Source organism: Pogoniulus pusillus, chromosome 24, assembly GCF_015220805.1.
Source record: "Pogoniulus pusillus isolate bPogPus1 chromosome 24, bPogPus1.pri, whole genome shotgun sequence".
Taxonomy (NCBI): Eukaryota; Metazoa; Chordata; class Aves; order Piciformes; family Lybiidae; genus Pogoniulus; species Pogoniulus pusillus.
This window is the reverse complement of record NC_087287.1, coordinates 1,736,890-1,755,409: the sequence shown is the minus strand read 5'-3', so window position 1 is coordinate 1,755,409 and position 18,520 is coordinate 1,736,890. Positions and strand designations below refer to the sequence as shown.

Sequence of the window (18,520 nt, the reverse complement as noted above, 5' to 3'; positions counted from 1 at the left end):
TAGCATAATTCCACCCTTCACAGAGAGTTTGCAGTTGACTGTGGAACAGGCTACGAAGGAGCACTCTGCAGCCTTCGTGCTTCTGCTCCCACACTCAGCCATGCGAGTCACAGGGCTTCAAATCCCCTTTTGCAGGCCCTCTTTACACTCCTCTGCTCCTCTCCAGAGCACTGCTGTCAAAGGCTGGGGTTTATTACACACCTCACAAGACCTTGATGTGTAACTGGTGGTTATGTGGCTTCACAACTGCAGGGTACCCTACCGTTTTCCACTGGTGATGCTCTCCGTGTGGGCAGATGGCAAGGAAGTGGAGAGCAGATGGTAACTCACAGCCCACAGGCGCCTCGTGTTAACTCGGAGGCGTGTGTGCAGCTCTTGGAGTCTCACCTTCTCTTTAAACGACGTCCAGCAGTGAAGGACAAACTGCTGTCCACAGAAGGCACAGCCGACAGCAATGGTGGCAGCTTACAGCCGAGAAGCCTCCCTCCTAAGGAAGAGCTAAAGGTGCACCTCCTCTCGTCACAAGTTCCATCAAAACCTAGAAATGATCAGTGGGCAGGGTTTTGAACCAAGCACCTCTTGCTTTGCTTCAAGTAGTACCTTCAGAGAAAAGAAATCCCTAAGGAAAACAGCAGCTCACAGAAGCACGAAGGCTAAGTGCCACAGAGTTAGCTATTTAAGGTAATTCCATGGCTCCAGGTATCACTTTACCTGAGCTGCTTGGGATTATAATGGGCTTATCTCTGCAGAACACCTGCGAGATAAGGCAGTCGCTGTTGACAAACTGCAGCAAGCAACAATGAGGTGACTCTGTCTGAAGCTATGCTGCTGGCCTGTGGGTCTTGAGGGCTCACACTCACCACTGCATCCTCCCTGCCTCTGAAGGACTGAAACCCTTCCCGGCAGGAAAGCACAGTTTACAATGAAGGTGCCGTAAAATCCAGCCCTGTCACTCATTTGAGCTTTCACAGCAGGACCAGTCGGGTGGAACAGGCTTTCCTAAGCTTTTGACCAGTTGGAAGTGTCCTAAAAACAGTGAGTTAAAAATACCTGTGGTGGAAAATAGCAAGGAATGAAATAAAAAGCATTAGAGGTCAAGCCTGGACCCCGGCAAGTTTGTATTAACCAAGAGAGAAGCATTAAAGTAAGTAAACCTATCCCTTGGATATGGAAAGGAGACAAACAACCCTTAAACACCCAAGTGGCATGGCTGGGGAGGAGTTACCAGCTCTCAGCTCTCTCACACAGCCTAAGGCAAAAGCTGGCCAATTTGCTCTTGCTCTGCAAGCTTGGAGTCAGACTTGACAGACACAAACGGCATCACTTGTTACTTATGACCTGGTGCATGACAACCTATCCTAAACCACCCTGTTCTAGCTCAGCTGCAATGGGAGCTCCTGAACTGCCTCACAGCATGCTTTCTGCCTAGGTAAAAGCTGGATACGTGTTGCTTACCTACACTGGCTGCCTCCAAGAGAAACCATCTCAGCCTTTCCCTCAGGTGGCTGAGACTATTGGCATATGCACAGCAAAAGGCCTCAGCTGTTCAGCTGAGTTACAGCTGGCACACACTACACCACTAGTGATTGGGTTGTTTGGTACAGGGCCCTAATCTTCCACAGCATGCAGGCCTCCTGATGAGCTTACACATCGACATGGAACACTTCATCCCCAAGGGCACTTCATCTTGGTGATCTTCAGAGCAGACGACTACAGGAGGTCATCCTCTCAGTGGTTTCCCTTTCACAGCAAAGACAAGCACCAGTTTTCACTAGAGGAGACTTGTCCCTTCTCTTGTACCAGAGAGTGATTGGCATTGGAATGGGCTGCCCAGGGAGGTGGTGGAGTTGCCATGCCTGGAGGTGTTCAAGCAAAGCCTGAATGAGGCACTTAGTGCCATGGTCTGGTGACTGGACAGGGTGCTAGGTTGGAGCGGATGAGCTTGGAGGTCTCTTCCAACCTGGTTGACTCTATGACTCTCACATCCTGTGCACCAGCATTGATGCCAGCTGAATCACTGCGTGGCACCATGTGACACAAAGGTTTATAAAGAGTAATGGAAAGGCTTAGCTTCCAGATGCAATGCTGAAAGACTTCTGCACGTCAGAAGAACCCAAGAGAGATGTTTCCTCTCCAGCTTAACTAACAATGGTCCTCGGCACTGACCACCTGAAACTGCTACTTCATGAGAAAACTCAGCTCACAGACGTGACTTGAGAGAATACAACATTCCCAGAGGAAGCAGCAGCTCCATGGTGAGCACCTCGAGGAAGCCTTGGCTTTGTGAAGTCCAGCTCCAGGGCACAACATCTCACAGCTCACCCAGAGGCACACCCAGAGCTCCCTGGCATGCAGGGACTGTCGCCCATGGAAAGGGAAGGGAATTCTGGCAAGGGGTGAAGCACCACACCAGCGTCTGTGACACAGTAAGAGTGACTGTCACACATCTGCCCCTCTGTGAGGAGCTGAACCTGCCTGTGACAAGGTCAGTTTCGAGAAGGGTTGGTATTAAAAGATTATGCTCCCTCTCACTGAGGCTGCACTAATTATTTCAGGGGAGCAAAAGAATTCTTTGATCCTCCAACTCTGCCTTCCCTCGTGGGGTGACTCTGGCAGCCAGCACAGAACCCAGAGGAACGGCATGGCATGTCCCAATTCCCTAATTGTGGAATTAGCCACTTCCAACCTTGAAATTTCACCCTAAGAAATTGAGTATGCAGTAATCCACATAATCCAGGCCTCTACACCTGTCCCTCTTGCAACTAATCTCACCACCCTTCACCATGTCACATGTTAATTTAGAGTCCTATCTGCTAAGGCCAGCGTAAGTGGGCGCTCAGGATGTCACCGCACCTATCTGTCACACAACAGCACCAGCTCTTTCCTTCGTGAACTCTCTGAGATACAGAAATATCAAGAGAGAGCAAAGCCCTCCCCCAGCCACACAAAGCATCTCCGGGAGCAGGCTGGGAAGCAGGGGAGAGACTGGAGCAGGAAATAAATAAGTAAGTGCAGTGTAGCCCTGGATAATGCGATCTGCTGGTATTAAGTTTTCTCCTGAAGGAGTTAAGCATACACCAGCTGCTCCACATTAAACCGAGCTGGCATTTGAAACCATGCAAATTAGCTGAGCTGCCAGCCGCCGCAGCCCAGCACTTACCACGCCGAGGAGTGGCCAAGCCAAGCCCTGCCATCTCAGCTGCCGTCAGAGAAGGCAGGAGGAGGGAGGGTACACCCAGTGATGCTGCAGCCAGTCACAAGATGGTTTACAAGAGGCTCCCTCCACCACAGGTGTCGTTCACACAACTGAATGGTGCCCGAGTGCATGCAAAGCCTGTCGAAAACCCATTTACAGAAGCTGCTAAGAAGCACTGCAGAATTCTCTAGAACTCAGTGAATTGCCAGTGCAATGCTGACATTTCACATCTTGCTTTGCTTACTGCTGCACCACAAGCACTGAGTGGATCTGATGGGCCAGAGGCCCAGCCAGGCTGACACAGCAGCAGGAGGGGAGCCCAGGTTGGCATCAGCCCCAGCACAACGCCTCACACCAACAGGCATTCCTCAGACCGTGAGGACAGGAGGTGAGTATCTGCCTTTGTTCACCGCAGTGCCCTGTTCTGTGAGCCTCAGAGAGCTCAGGAGGCAACGGAACACCGAACCTTATCCTGGCCACACTGCAGCCAGAAGATTCAGCTCCAGCACCAATCTGAAACTGCGAGAGGAGAGTGAAGGATCTGCAATGCAGGAATGTAGGAGCCTTGCAGGCTGTGGCTTTGTTTTCAGGTTCTTTCCTCTGCCTTTTTTAGCCTCTTTGGCTTTCTTTTTCTATCAGTTTTTTCTTTATGGCTGTCAACAAACACTGCAGTATGTGAATGGAATGGAATATAGAATAGAATGGAATGGACCAGCTTGGAAGAGACCTGCAGGATCATCCAGTCCAGCCTAGCACCCAGCCCTATTCAATCAGCTAAGCTCTTTATTTCTTTCCTTTTTCAAGGGCAGTTAACCTGCTCAACAAGACAAGGCTAGAAGTGAATTCTGTATTTAAAAATAGAGCATAGCTGCCCTGCAATCCAACCTGATACCCCAGGCCACGGGTGGGTATCGCCCAGGGCACCACAAGTCACTCCAAGCCATCCAAACCCTCCGAGGTCCAAAGGCTGAAGGGCTGCGACCTCTTAGCGGGAACCGAAAGGGAAAGCTCCACTGCTGCCGGAGGAAAGTTTGTGTCCCATCGCCTGGAGACGGATCCTAGGCAACCACTGCTCTGCCCGTCTGAAAAGCGGAGAGGGGCTTTGTTTTGTAAATCAAAGCAAGTTCACTACAATTGCCCTGGTGAGGTTGTGTGGGGATAAATAAGAGGCTGCTGCCTCCTTTCCAGCCCCACGGGCAGCTTTTTGCCAGCTTTCCTTGGCACACTACCTTGGAAGATCAGACCCCTGTGCGCTCCAGAGCCCATCCCAGAGGAATAAGTTACATAAAAATACTCCTTCCCAAAATAATCTGTCCCAGCCAAGCCACAGACAAGTCTGGAACATGTATGGCCATCCTGAGAAGCAGTCTGACCCATGGGTACTGAGGAAGAGAAGAAAAACCCATCCCTGAGCCAGACCTTAAAACACACAGGATGCTTCAAAAAGTGTTCCACACTAATTACACTTCTGCAAGACTCTTTGTGGTGGAGATTAATCCAGAAGTGAATCAAGTTTATCACACCAGACCAATCCCCTGATTACTGTCTCCACCAGCCAAAGCTGCACACTGACCTCCGTGGAGGTGGATGTGTCCTCTTCATCCCCTCTGGCACACACACAGAGACACCATTCTCAGCCTAAATGTCTCTAAGCAAACTGAGTTTCTCTTCATGCTGCATTGGATTAAGGATGATTTTTGACTCCAACAGGACACGACACACCTTGATCCTACAATGCTACACCTGACAGTCCTCTATCTGCCAGAGGAAGCAAATTTGCCAGACCCCTTGTACAAGCTAGTTAGAAATGATTTCTTGGTGATGGATGTCTTCACCTGAGAAACCACCACATGGACTTTCAAATGCAGTCTGTCAGAAATGCTTGGACCCAATCAGTTACCTGCAGTTGCTAACAGTGGACATGGCTGCAGAAAAAGGAATTTGCTTCTAAATGCTCAAAAGGTTTCAAGATACATCAGTGCAAGAAAAGTCCCAGCAGCCATGTTCACCATCACACAAGCTAGATCAGCAGCAGGAAATTTCACCAGAGGTGCTGGAAGCCCCAGCCCTGGAGGTGTTTAAGGCCAGGCTGGATGTGTCTGATGGTTTGGGAGTTTCCTCCCCCCCGCCTTATGAAGTCACCCAGGCTAGACTCAAGCAGCTGGAAGTTAAGGAATGAAGCTTTATATTCACAGCTCAGCACAAGATACATGCAGATATTGACCATATATCAGAAATCTTTGCAGCTATATACAGAAATAGACAAGTTAAAAGTACTGCAGAAACACAACAGCTCTCCCAGACATCAGAGGGCTCCCAACCACTCTTCCACCTTCTTTCCACCCCCCTACATTATCCCAGAGTCTGCCTTACATACAAGGTGAGTTGGGAGGATGGGCAAGGGGGATCAAAAGCAGAATGATTAGTTGAGTTACACAGAATCACAGAATCCAGCAGAGCAGCAAAAGCCCAGGGAGAAAACCACAGACACCCACTCTGACAGAGAGAGACTCTCACACTCTCTCTTACCTCTGTTTGTGTCCTTGCTTTTATACCTCTCAGCAAGCCTATGAGTGCAGCAGCCATCACCACTGTTTCCTTTTCACAGCCCATCATCTAATTTCTCTCATTAAAATATTCCAGTTACCCTCAAACCAGCACAGTGTAGCTCCAGGCAGCCTGATCCAGCAGGAAATGCCCCTGCCCATGGCAAGGGGGTTGGAACTAGAGGATCCTTGAGGTCTCCTCCAACCTTGATAATTCTGTGATTCTTCAAGTCCATCCATTTTGTTCTACTCCTTGGCAAGTGGAGGTGGGAAGGGGTGGACTAGATGAGCTTTGGAGGTCCCTTCCAATCCAAACCACTCCATGATTCGATGCATGTGGGGAAAACCTCCTGGTAAAAGGGTATTTCACAATCCAGGACCTAAGACACCTTTTGTTTTCTTTTTGGTATTGTTTTCCCACACCAACAACCCAAAAGTGAAATGAAAAATAATCCCAAGGATAATGCACCTAAAAATAATGTCAGGAGCAAAGAGAAATAGGTGGAATCAGAATAAAGCCTGGGATCTCAGCCTGCTTTAAAATAAGAGGTGACCTCCCCTCTGAATTATTTTTAATAGCCTGTTTATTTGTTTTAAGTTTTAGCAGCTATTTCCGTGCCTATGCTTTGTAAAACTCAAGAAACTGAGAATGTTTCCACAAACTAGTTCAGAAAAAAACAATTTACAGATAAAATTAGAGGCAGAGAAGCAAGTGCCAAGCGTCTGAGTGGGCTCCAGCTCTTGGTGAATGGAAAACCAGCAACTTCCTGTTACAAAATGTACCAACAGATCATGCCTAATAATACACAGCAAATCTGACCACTCAGATACTTCAGATAGAAATGCTTCTAAAAATAATACTCAGCAAGTTTATTTTTAGCCAGGTAAACTTCTCAGGAGAAGCAATCTGAGTTTGGTAGATTCTACACTTTGCTGGGAGGATGGGAGGGATAATCAATTAATGGATTCAATTTTATATTTCTATTTCTCTGAAACCATAAAATCAACCAGGTTGGAAGAGACCTCCAAGATCATCCACTGCCATCTATCAACCAGCCCTAGACAATTAACCAGACCATGGCACTAAGTGCCCCAGCCAGGCTTTTCTTGAGCACCTTCAGGGACAACAACTCCACCATCTCCCTGGGCAGCCCATTCCAGTGCCAACCACTCTCTTGGAGAAGAACTTCCTCCTAACATCCAGCCTGTGCCTCCACCAGCACAACTTGAGACTGTGTCCCCTTGTTCTGTTGTTGCTTGCCTGGCAGCAGAGCCCAACCCCACCTGGCTACAGCCTCCCTTCAGGTAGCTGCAGACAGCAATGAGCTCTGCCCTGAGCCTCCTCTGCTGCAGGCTGCACCCCCCCAGCTCCCTCAGCCTCTCCTCACAGGGCTGTGCTCCAGGCCCCTCACCAGCTTTGTCGCCCTCCTGTGGACACCTTTCAGCACCTCTTGAATTGAGGAGCCCAGAACTGGACACAGTACTCCAGATGTGTGAAGAATAACCTGCCTTGTCCTGCTGGCCACACTGCTCCTGAGCCAGGCCAGAATGCCATTGGCTTTCTTGGCCATCTGGGCACACTGCTGGCTCATGTTCAGTCCACTGTCTACCAACACCAGGTCTCTTTCTGCCTGGCTGCTCTCCAGCCACTTTGTCCCCAGCCTGTAGCACTGCTTGGAGTTGTTTGCCCAAAGTGTAGAACCCTGCACTTGGCCTTGTTAATACAAATAGAAAGTCTAGCCCCAGATCTTGAATAAGAAGAATGTCAGAAGGGAAAAGAGAACAACAGAACACAAAGCCTTCTATGAAAGGCCCAACTATCATTTTACTCAAAAAGCTCTCTCCTCAAACAGCTCTTACAATATTTGTTCTGTGTGGCAAGTTTGGGAGACTCAAACAAAACTTGCTGGGTTGAGTGACTGATTTCAAATGCTCCTTAATTTCTTCCACTGGATATCAATGGCAGTAGTATATGCTTAGATTGGATCTTGGGAACAAATTCTTCACTAAGAGGGTGACAAGACTGGAATGGATTGTCTGGAGAGGTTGTGGATGCCCCTCCCTGGAGATGTTCATGGATAGGTTGGATAGGTCCTTGAGTAGCCTGCACTAGTCTGAGAGGTGTCCCTGCCCATGACAGTGAGGTTGGAGTGGATGATCTCTAAGGTCTCTTCCAACCTAAACCATTCTATGATGATTCTATGGAATTGAGATGTATCAGGTGGCAGTCACAGAGGTAGAGAGATTTACTGCTTCTCAGATGAAGCCAATTTCAGTTCACACAAGCCTCCAGCAGAGGCTCCTAACAGAACCTAAAAAAACATACATCAAGAAAGGGAATTTCTGTGGAAGACACTAGACAGACAGACAGACCAACCGTGGAAAGACAAGAAGGAAGACTTAAAAGCTAGCAAAGACTTTCACCAGTGCAGCCAGGGAGGTATGGAGAAAGACAGCAAGAAGAGCAATTAACGAACCCATTCCTAGGTAGGAGACAGCTGGACCAAAGTGTCCTGCTTGGGTGCTGCTGTACATCAAGTGTCAGAGCAGAAGGTGACAAAACTTACTTGGTGAAACAAAGACAAAGGCAATGAGAGCCTTCCCTGACAAAACAGCATTTCACAGAGTCAGTAACACTTTCAAAGGCAGGGGAGAACACATGGACGCCATATGCAGGAGCATTTTGAACTGATTAACAAGTAGCAGCAAAGGAGAAAGATTATCTAATAGTCAGGGGACTAGAAGTAATTTTCTATAGCTCTGCAGACTTCCTGACCTTGGGGAAGTTTCTTTGTGCTTTAGCTTTTCATTGATAAAACAAGAACAATATCCCTGCCTCTAAAGAGTGCTCTAAGGTTAAGCACATTAAAATTTGGATGTTACCTATTAGCAGAGATCAGAGACATAGCAGAAAAAATAAATTACATTGGAAGCAGGAAAAAAGGTCACATTGAAGGAGTGCTTCAAAAACACTGCTGGGGACTGCAGAAAGCTGAGTGAATTCAACAGCAGCATGATTAGCTCCACCAGAACTATCTCTGGAAATCCCATCTCAGGCAGTTCAATAGCACAGAATGGTTTAGGTTGGAAGGGACCTCAAAGCTCAGCCAGTTCCAACCCCCTGCCATAGGCAGGGACACCTCCCACTAGAACAGGGCACTCAAGGCCTCATCCAACCTGGCCTTGAACACCTCCAGGGAGGTTGTGGAGCACAGAATGATCTCTTCAAGGAAAACATCTTCTTTGTACACATCCTAAAGGTGACCTCCTCTGGTTTCTCCCACCATTGCAAAAAGCTATCTGTTATGGTTAAGTTATCATTATTACTGACCATGCTCCTCACAATTTCCCTTTTAATTAGTTCAGCAGTGGTAGCAAGACCAAATTTTACACCACTGATGGCGCTCACACAATGGCACTGAAACCAGCTGATGTTCATCTGACTGAAATGGGGCCCAGACAAAGACTTGCTTGATTGCTCTCCCTTCTGCAAGTTGGTTCTGCAGCAGAACCGTGGAGCCCAGTCACATGCTAACGCATGTGAGAAGAGAAGGCAGAATTCCTCTCCAATGTGCTTTTAAAATCTTTCTCTCTGTGAAGCTTCACATTAGCAAGGGAGTGACACAGAGTTCTAAATTGCTTCTGATAAAGTTAATTAAAACACAGGAAAGTAATTACAAATATCTGAACTGCATGGCTTGGTTTGGATTGCTGATGGCACAGGAGGAGGGCAGCGAGGGCTAGCCAGTCTCTGACAGATCTCAAGTCATACATGGCTTGTCAAACAGTTGACATCAGCCCAGCTTCCAAGTGTGGAAAAGTACTGGAGCAACCTATTTAAGTGATCTGTAAGCAGCTAGAGCACACCTGACTGAAAGCCTCCCTGAGCTTTGGCAGCAGTGATACGATAGGAGTTTCAGTTCACAAGAACATGGCAAGAGACTGCTCCTGGAAGGGCACCTTCCCTCTTGCAGCCTGCACAAGCAGTTCTGCCCTGCCCACGGACTTCTAATGGGCATTGACTTCTGTCTGCAATGATGAGTGTGAATTTAGTAGCCCAATACCCAGGACTCAGAACTAGTAAATCCCATGCTGTCTAGGAGAGATCTCTGTCTGTGCTATCTACTCCAGGGAAGTCTCTCTGGTAACAAAGTTAAATATTTCCAAAACAGTGCTCTCTACACACTGCTGTGATTTGCTGGGGGTGTTTTCAAAGCAGACAACACAAGCAGCAGTGCAACAGCAAGATACTGTTGTGGACAACAGAGGGCATTTAATATGGAAAAATGAATGGAGGGTGCATATCAGTGACAATAAACAGGAATGATGCTGCCATGATTCATCAACCTAAGATTTCCATGTAGCATTTGCGGAGAGCTGGATGCTAAAATCCTCAGACCTCCCTTTGGCAAGTGCCTCTGAAATCTTCTGAAGGATGCTTTTATATGTAGCACAGCATTTTAAATAACACATTGCCCTTAAACAGTCTCTAGGCACAACATCTCCTGTACAGCTCAGCTTACACGTGTAAAACCATACCAAGAACAACAAATAATCAAGATATTGAGGAGTTTTCTCCACTAGCACATTCCTCAAGTGGCACACACCTTGACTTTCAGCTGTCACTGAAAGATGACCTTAATGAACACCACCTTCAGTGCCCATGCTCTATGAAGAATCAGGGTCAGGGAAGGTACCAGCTGGCAACAATAGATCTCATGAATCCAGCAGGGCTGTGCAACTGGCTTGTAGCATTCTAAACCAGCATAAGACGACCACGGATCTTCACACTGGGAGCAACTTCTGGTCTATGCACTCAAGACAATCTCCTCTCCAGAGTAATCAGTAAAGTACAGGAGAAAAGGCACACACAAGGTCAAAGTGCAAGTCCATACACACCACCACGGAAAAGAAAAAGCCATGTAGACCCCCACTCCAAAGCACTCCATCTGTATGCTTCTGATGGCTCCCAGTTTCATCTCTCTCCCATTAAGCTGATGTCCTAAATGTGAGGTTAAGCTGCTCCCTGTCTTTGTTCTGCACAAGGACTCAGTTTTGTACTGTGTAGTGCAAAGAGGACCAATTGCAACAGGATTAACAGCAACTCCTAAAATACTCCCAGAACATCCTGTGGCTTGCTGGTTATGAAACCCTTCAGAGATATGATAGGAGTTCAAATTCCCTGGTGTTGACACAGAAGCTGAACTCAGATAGCCCACTCTGACTGAATGCTCTACCCACTACACACTGAACAAAAGCCACTTGTGTTGGAAGTGTCCTGATAGCACCTTGGGGGCTGATAGAAATAGCTTCTACCTCCAACTCAAAGAGATGGTTTGGGACTGCAAATTCCAAGCTCAGCTTCAGCAAGGAATAAAGCACAAGTTTAATAGATTTTGGTCATTCTATTTCTTTGGGGTTTACTGGATTCAAGTGTCACAACCTCTTAACTCTCTCTCCACCCACACAAGAGGATATTATGTCCTTCCTCCATGGGCTGCAAGCTGCATGCAGGGACCAAGACCTATAAACAACAGGCGTCAAAACACTAAGTACTGCCCCAACTTGTGGATCTAAATTCATAATGTCACCATAAGGAAGTAATTTCGCTCCATCAGAGGAGACAGCAGTGCCTGCACAGTGAAGTGGAAAGGGCTGCCTTGGTGCTTAAGATGAAACATCCAGGGGAGCAAGTGATCAGTGCCACAGGACATGGCTAGGGTTCCTGAGACATTTCATAGAATCAAGCAGGTTGGAAGAGACCTCCAAAATCATCCAGCCCAACCTAGCACCCAGCCCTAGCCAATCAACCAGACCATGGCACTAAGTGCCTCAGCCAGGCTTTTCTTGAACACCTCCAGGGATGGTGACTCCACCACCTCCCTGGGCAGCCCATTCCAATGTCAATCACTCTCCCTGGGAAGAAGTCCCTCCTAATATCCAGCCAACACCTCCCCTGGTACATGTGGCTCTACTACAGCATGTACCACTAAACCTTACTAGGCTTATTACCAGAAACAGCTTCTGCACCTGAACACAGCTGAAGGTTTTCCAAGATGAAAACATGTCAGCTGCTGCCATACTATCTGCCTGCTGTCAATCCATCCTGCTCCTCCTTCCCTGGGAGGGACCATGGAAAAAGAACAGTGCCCTTGATTCAACCAATCTGGAAAATTCTCCCTTCTGATATAACCAACCTTCCAAATTGCTACCTTGAATGGCAAAACCCTGCCTGCTTATGTGGGCAGAGGGATCAAAGCTGGATCAATAAGAATAACAAAAAAGGACTGTGTTTACTCAAGATAATGGACAGTAAAACAAACCTCACTGCTTCACACCTTAAAAGGTGCTGAGCATGTACTAAGACTGCTACCCATATGGGGTTACTGAGAGTGACAAAGCTTAGGATTTCTCCTGCTGCTGACATCATTCACAGTGCAAAAGGACCTAAAATTCCTCTGACCAAAATCATTCCCTGATTAAATATAACAAGTTAGCATGAAGACCTTTTCATCATCATGGCATAAAAAAAAACCCTAGGGTTTATTCCCCATGCATGTAAGGGTTAAATCCACCATAGGATTCCCTCTACTGCTGCAAGCAGCTCCCACTGGGCAGGAGCTCTGATTATAATACACTCTAAAATTTGAAAGCATTTGTAAATAAGAACCACCTTCACAGGAATACAGAATCTCTGTGTGAAACCAAGACGTGTCTGAGAGAGAGGGCAGCACTGAATGAGGCACTGCTGACATTTCACAATCACAAGGACAGACTCCAACATAGGGGGAAAGAAGTACTTGTTTCTCCCTTAAGAACAAGATGTGATGCACAGGTCAGACTGCCTGCTGCCACCACCCTGCCACCAAGACTTGTCTGTCTCCTTTTCCTGCTCCCAGTGCCTCCGGAGCTGCTGCAGTCGCAGCTGCCTGGCCTGAGCAGCCCCATACGTCACCCTGCCTTCAGCAGCGAAAGTGCAGCGCGTCCTAAAACCCGGGGCACGGGGCCAGACCTGCCCAGCCAGTAGTCACACTCGCTCTAAGAGAATAGGGTTACGAGGCCACAGATTTCGGAATCTAGAGCACAGGCACCACCCATGATTCCCTGAGGAAGGAAAGAGCAGAAGACAGGATCAGTGTCTGCCGTGATGTCCCTGTGCCAGCAGTACAGCGGCATCGCCTTCTGCTGGGCTCAGACCTCGGCAGAAGCAGCTCGCAGTGTACACGGCGGTTGCCAAAGGGCACCAGGCTGCTACGGAGCCATCCTCGCGTAGCGCCAATGAACGCTGCTGCTTGCGGCACCCCAGCCCGTAGTACGCTCACACGCGGCGCGGGGGCCGCTCGCCGCAGCCAGCACACGGGGCAGCGCCAGCCGTGCTGCGGGCAGCGCCAGCCGTGCTGCGGGCAGCGCCGAGCCGACAGCCACGAAAGGAGCTGAAGCTCCTTCCCCACGGAGGAAGCGGCACGTATGAAAATGGGTTACAAATCGACCAACACGAAAGGGAAGTCCAAAAAAACCGCCTGTGTCTGATGAGCTGCGTTTGTGATGCCATGCACCCAGAGCACTCAGCCAGACCGCTGCACCGCAGTACTCATTCCCTGCAGGACCCATGGAATCCAGCACGCACACTGCGATTTAGCACCAGGCACTGCCTCCCATTCACTCCCCACACCACTACAACTACCAAACGTTCACTGCTCCGGCACAGTACATGACCGAACACAAAACGCATCTGCGGGAGCCAGCAATCTCATCCCAGCCCAGGCACACAACGCAGACACCACAATCAGCACCTGCAGAAGGAACAAAAAGAACACACCCCACAAACAACATCTCTACGCCCTCCCTTCTCTAAGTCCCCCAAACTCAAGCAAAGGCGACAGAGAAGGGAACGCAGCCCAAGAGCACGCACAGCACCATCCCTCACCACCCCAGCACCAGCTCCCTCATGCTGGCACAAATCACAGGATCCCCCCTCGGTCACACATGCCGCCGTGCAGAACATAACATCTGTCTGCAGTGGTGGGATGTTTTACTGCACGCACCACCACCCTCCTCACTGCAGCTCCCACCAGTGACCTCCCTCATCAGCCAGCCTGCCGCACACATTCACTGTAGGGATAAATCCTCAGTGCACCTCCCCAGCACTTGGCACCTTCTAACCTGAGTGTCAAATCCATTTTCTACCGAGCTACTCTTCCTTGGTGGGAGTCCATCTCCTGTGTTTTCTTGTCCATTAGGAGATTTGAGAGGAATCTGGCTGGAATACAATGGCTTCGTCACCTCCACCTTGTTGCCAAACTTCAGGTAACAGGGCTGTGGGATGGCCCTGGCCGTTGGGACGTGCAGGATCGGAGCAGCGCTGTGTACGGGTTTAGGTAGTCCCGATTTCATTTTGGAGGCTACCAGGATGGCTGGCATCTTCTCTTTCTGCTTTCCTAACACGTTTCTGTCAGCAGCAGCAACAGCAGAGACAGCAGGCAGGAAGAGAAAAAAGACACGTTGGGGAAGCTGCTCTACACTAAAAGTCTCGTTCACTGCAGGGATCTCCAAAACCAGCTTAGGCAAGAAAAGCAGCAATAAAAATGATAATAAAAAAAATAAAATAACAGAACAAAAGCACACCAGCACAGACCACTTCAGTCTCGAGGATCTCCTGCCTTTATGCCAGCCTTCCACCTGTTTCCTCTAATTCTATTTTCAGTTTTTCACCACTGTCCTCCTTCCTATTTCTGCTGTTAACTTGCTCCTTCCTTTCTCTGGCCGATTGCTGTAACGTTCTTCCCTGAAAACGGAAGACTTTCACTCCATTATCTTGTCACTGCATCTCCGAAGTGAGGCAGCCTTTTGGAAGGGAAAAAAAAAAAGGAACCTGCTGCTGCATATGCTTCCCCTTCCGCATGCACTAGAGAGCGAGCGAGTGAGCAGGATTTCCAGCTTAAGATGTCTTTCTTCAGTCTTAGCCAAGAAGCAGATGTAGCTCAGTGTGTTAATGACTGATGCCCTTGGATACGAGCCTTAGCGAATCAAGCTTCTTAAGCCTTAATAGCTGTGAACAGGACAACGATGCTGGAGCTGAAGGAGAAACGTCCACTGACAGCAAATTTAAACAAAAACCTGCTAGCGGCCACAAAAATTCCCGGCTCCCCCAGTGCTGACCGTGAAAACCTGGAGGAAAAACAACCTAAAACAATAATAATCGTTCAGCTGTCAGACGGAAGGGAAACCAGCAGCCACCTCATTTTCCCCCTCCGGCAGTTGGAGCGGCGGGTTCCCGCCCGGCGCATCCCGCTCCTCTCCCGGGCAGCCCGGGGCGGGGTGATGGGGGCGGCCCGGGCGGGAGGCGGCGGCTGCTTTGCCGGTAGAGTGCAGGCAGGGCGGCCCTCGGATTGGTCCTGCCTGCTCCAAGCATGAATTAAAAAAGGAAATAAATAAATAAAGTGAAAGAAAAGGCTTGCCTCCGCAGGGGGAGGAGCGGCGGCGAGCCGGGATCGGGGCTGCACCGCGGGGCCCTCGGGGGTGGCAGCGAGGATCAGGGAGCTGTACGGGGAAGAGGGGGTGAGGGGGGGGAAGGTCAGTGCTGGCTGCTGCTTGAAATTTAAACCAAATCAAACCAAACAAAAGCGTTTTCAAATAAAAACACCTGGAGATGACTCATTGTTCGCTGCTGTTCGGGAAAACTCCCGCTGCCAGCATCAACCGGAATGTGAGTAAGCAGTGAGTAACCAGCCCGGTTACGGCCACCCTTGGCTTTGAGAAGCCTTCCGAGTCACAGCTTCCTCCTCACGCTGCTCTGCAGATGCCATGATCCGTTAGAGCCTCTTTCCTGCTAAGCATTACCCACCGCGGAGCTGCACATGCCCCTGGCTCTGCCCAAGGAGCTCCATCCGGGACACAATCTCTAGAGTTACCAGCATGGAAGCTCAAGCACTAGGAGATGCCTTCAGACTTCTAAGGGGCAGACTTCTAAGATACCGTTCTGGATTGCAGGTGTCTTCAGGATTAGGTAGCAGGGTTAGGATAGCATGTTAGATAACAGAAAGCAGAGGAGACCTTCAGGCCAGATCCCCCTGTGGATGTCATCTTAAATGACTTACCCAGGGTTACAAAGTAAGTGGCAGAACTGGCAATTCACTGGTACCAACTTGAAGAGGCTAATTTCTGTGGTTGGTGATAGTGCCTGCTTTCAGCCCTAGTCTCATCATGCACTGATGTCAAACTGGAAAGTGCACATCTCTATCCCTCCATATGAGACAGATCTTCTGGTGTTTACCCCCATAACAGCACCAACACGGTGTCAGTTCAAACACAACTGTGTAGGAGATTTCAAAGCCTAACTGCTTGACGGAGAAAGTCAGATCTACTTTATGAAAGGACTGGCAGTCATGGGAGCAGAAATGTGTCCAATGCTGCAATACCATCTCCATTGTTCAGCACTGAAACCCCAGCCTTGCTAGCTAGAAGAGCATTGGGCTGAAGAATGAAACACTTGTAAAAGCTCCAAGTCTGAAAACAAGGCTAATTTTAGGTCTGTAATAAAATACAGCAATGTTTAAAAGCTATTAGATGATCTAATTGACAGCTTTATGTTCTGTTCTTCACTTACACGTTTTATGAGGTTCAGGCCACCGATCCCAGCGCACCAAACTCGCCAGTTTCTGTTGTTGTTTTCGTCCTGGAAAGCCAGCTAGGTTACAGGGCACCAGAACTGACACACAGCTCACGCCAGCAACATTAAAAGATTCTTTTCTTTGCTCCTGTAAGAGTTATTGGATCTGATCCTGTGATGATGGTGGAGTACTCCACAGTTACAGGAGGGAACAGGAAACTATTTCTTGGTGTGCAGTGCTGCCCACTGAAGAGAAGATGATGTCTTCTGAACACACTCAGTCCAGGCTCCTAATAGCTGTTTTGCCAAGGCTGAATGTGAACCTACCTGTTGGAGAGCAACGCAGAGGCAAGGGCCCATAAACTGGCAACATGCTCTCGTGGCCAAGAGCATTGTGGCATGGATTAGGAGGGCTGTGGTCAGTAGGTCCAGAGAGGTTCTTTTCTGCCTTTACTCTGCCCTGGTAAGGATGCATCAGGAGTACTGTATCCAATTCTGGGCTACTCAGATCAAGAAGGACCTCAGGGAACTGCTTGAAAGAATCCAGCACAGAGCCACAAAGCTGCTGCAGGCAGTGGAACACCTCCTGTGAGGCCAGGCTGAGGGAGATGGGGCTCTTGAGCATGGATTAGAGGAGCCTGAGGGCTGCCCTCTTTCCTGGTGATAAAGATGTGCAAGGGCAGTGTCATGAGGATGCAGCCAGGCTCTGCTAAGGGATGTCCAATGACAGGACAAAGGCAATGGATGTAAGCTGGAGCAGAGGAGGTGCCATGGGAACAGAAGGGAAAACTTTCATTGTGAGGGTGCTGGAGCCCTGGAGCAGGCTGCCCAGAGAGGTTGTGGAGTCTCCTTCTCTAGAGACATTCAAAACCTGCCTGGATGTGTTCCTGCGTGACCTGCCCTGGCTGATTCTGCTCTGGCAGAGGGTTAGGCTAGATGATCTATGGGGGTCCCTCCCAACCCCTAAGATTCTGTGACCCCCAAACAAACTCAATCAAACAGAACAAAACCCAGGGTCAACTGCTCTTGAGCAGATGATCTTTATGAATGAGATGAATGTTTCTGGAACAGCAGATCTGTGAAGCTGCATTCATTGCTCATACACCATCAATTAACTGAAGAGTGCCTCTAGACCCGAGTGGCAAGCAAATACCTAGATGGATTGCACGTGGGTACTGCAAGTAAAATTAAAAGCTTTATGAAATGTAGTGAAGGATCAGAGAACCAGACCTTCTTTTCAACTTGCAGTTAATATCCATCCTTAAGGAAGCCAAATGTTACATTAGTGTAAGTGGAAAAACAATGTAGAATTATTCTATCAATTAGAGCACCTCGTTATCTGGCCTGCTGAGTCAGAACTGCTGATGGAACTGAACTCGAGGCTTGAAAATACCTGGATCAATTCTCTCCTTGTCCCCCTGTCTCTCAGGCACTGCAGATGTATCTGAGATCTCCCAGAACATCATTTTAAGCCGAGATGAATGTTCCTAAAATGTCACCATGTACTGTGACTATCAGAAGGCTTAATTGCTCCTACAAAACCTCCCTGTCAAACGTCACCAGTGCCAGGCAGCCAGCTGTCCTATAGACTGTGGGTACATTCAGCCCTGGCACAACTCCATCAACTTAAGTGAAGTTATGACAGGAATAAATATAGGCCTATTTTTGGTACTGCAGGCGTTCTGCACATCCATCTTCTGCCCCTGAGCAGAGTATCCAGTACTCACAGATTGCAGCAGATTGGAAGGGACCTTTGAAGGTCACCTTGTCCAACCCCTTGCAGTCAGCAGGGACCCCTAGATCAGGCTGCCCAGGGCCACAACAAGGCTGATTTTTAATGTCTTCAGGGATGAGGCCTCAATCACATCCCTGCACAGCCTGTTCCAGCATCTCACCACTCTCACACTATGCAGAACTTCCTCCTGAGTCCAATCTAAATCTCCCCTGCTCCAGTTCCAAACCCTTGCCCCTCATCCTGTCACCACAGGCCCTTCTGTACAGTCCCTCTCCAGCCTTCCTGTAGGTCCTCCCCTTCAGATATTGAATATGCCAATGCCTGATCTCATCTACAGATTTAGGATATCATTTCATGAAAGAAAAACCAGAAGGTATGTAAATGGGATCAAGCTTCCTCATTTTTTCCTGTTGTGTTCCCAACAGCAGAGGTTG

General features: G+C 48.7%; 1 protein-coding gene across 2 annotated transcripts in view; it reads right to left on the bottom strand.

Moving 5' to 3' along the window:
* Positions 1–15,068, bottom strand: part of NAV2 (neuron navigator 2) — a 196,266-nt gene extending 181,198 nt beyond the window's left edge. For both annotated transcript variants that reach the window (XM_064163051.1, XM_064163052.1), the window contains exon 1: positions 13,906–15,068. In XM_064163051.1, the coding sequence (XP_064019121.1) occupies positions 13,906–14,163 (258 nt within the window). In that variant the 5' untranslated portion in view covers positions 14,164–15,068. The remainder of the gene's footprint in view (positions 1–13,905) is intronic.
* Positions 15,069–18,520: the final 3,452 nt, after the last annotated feature.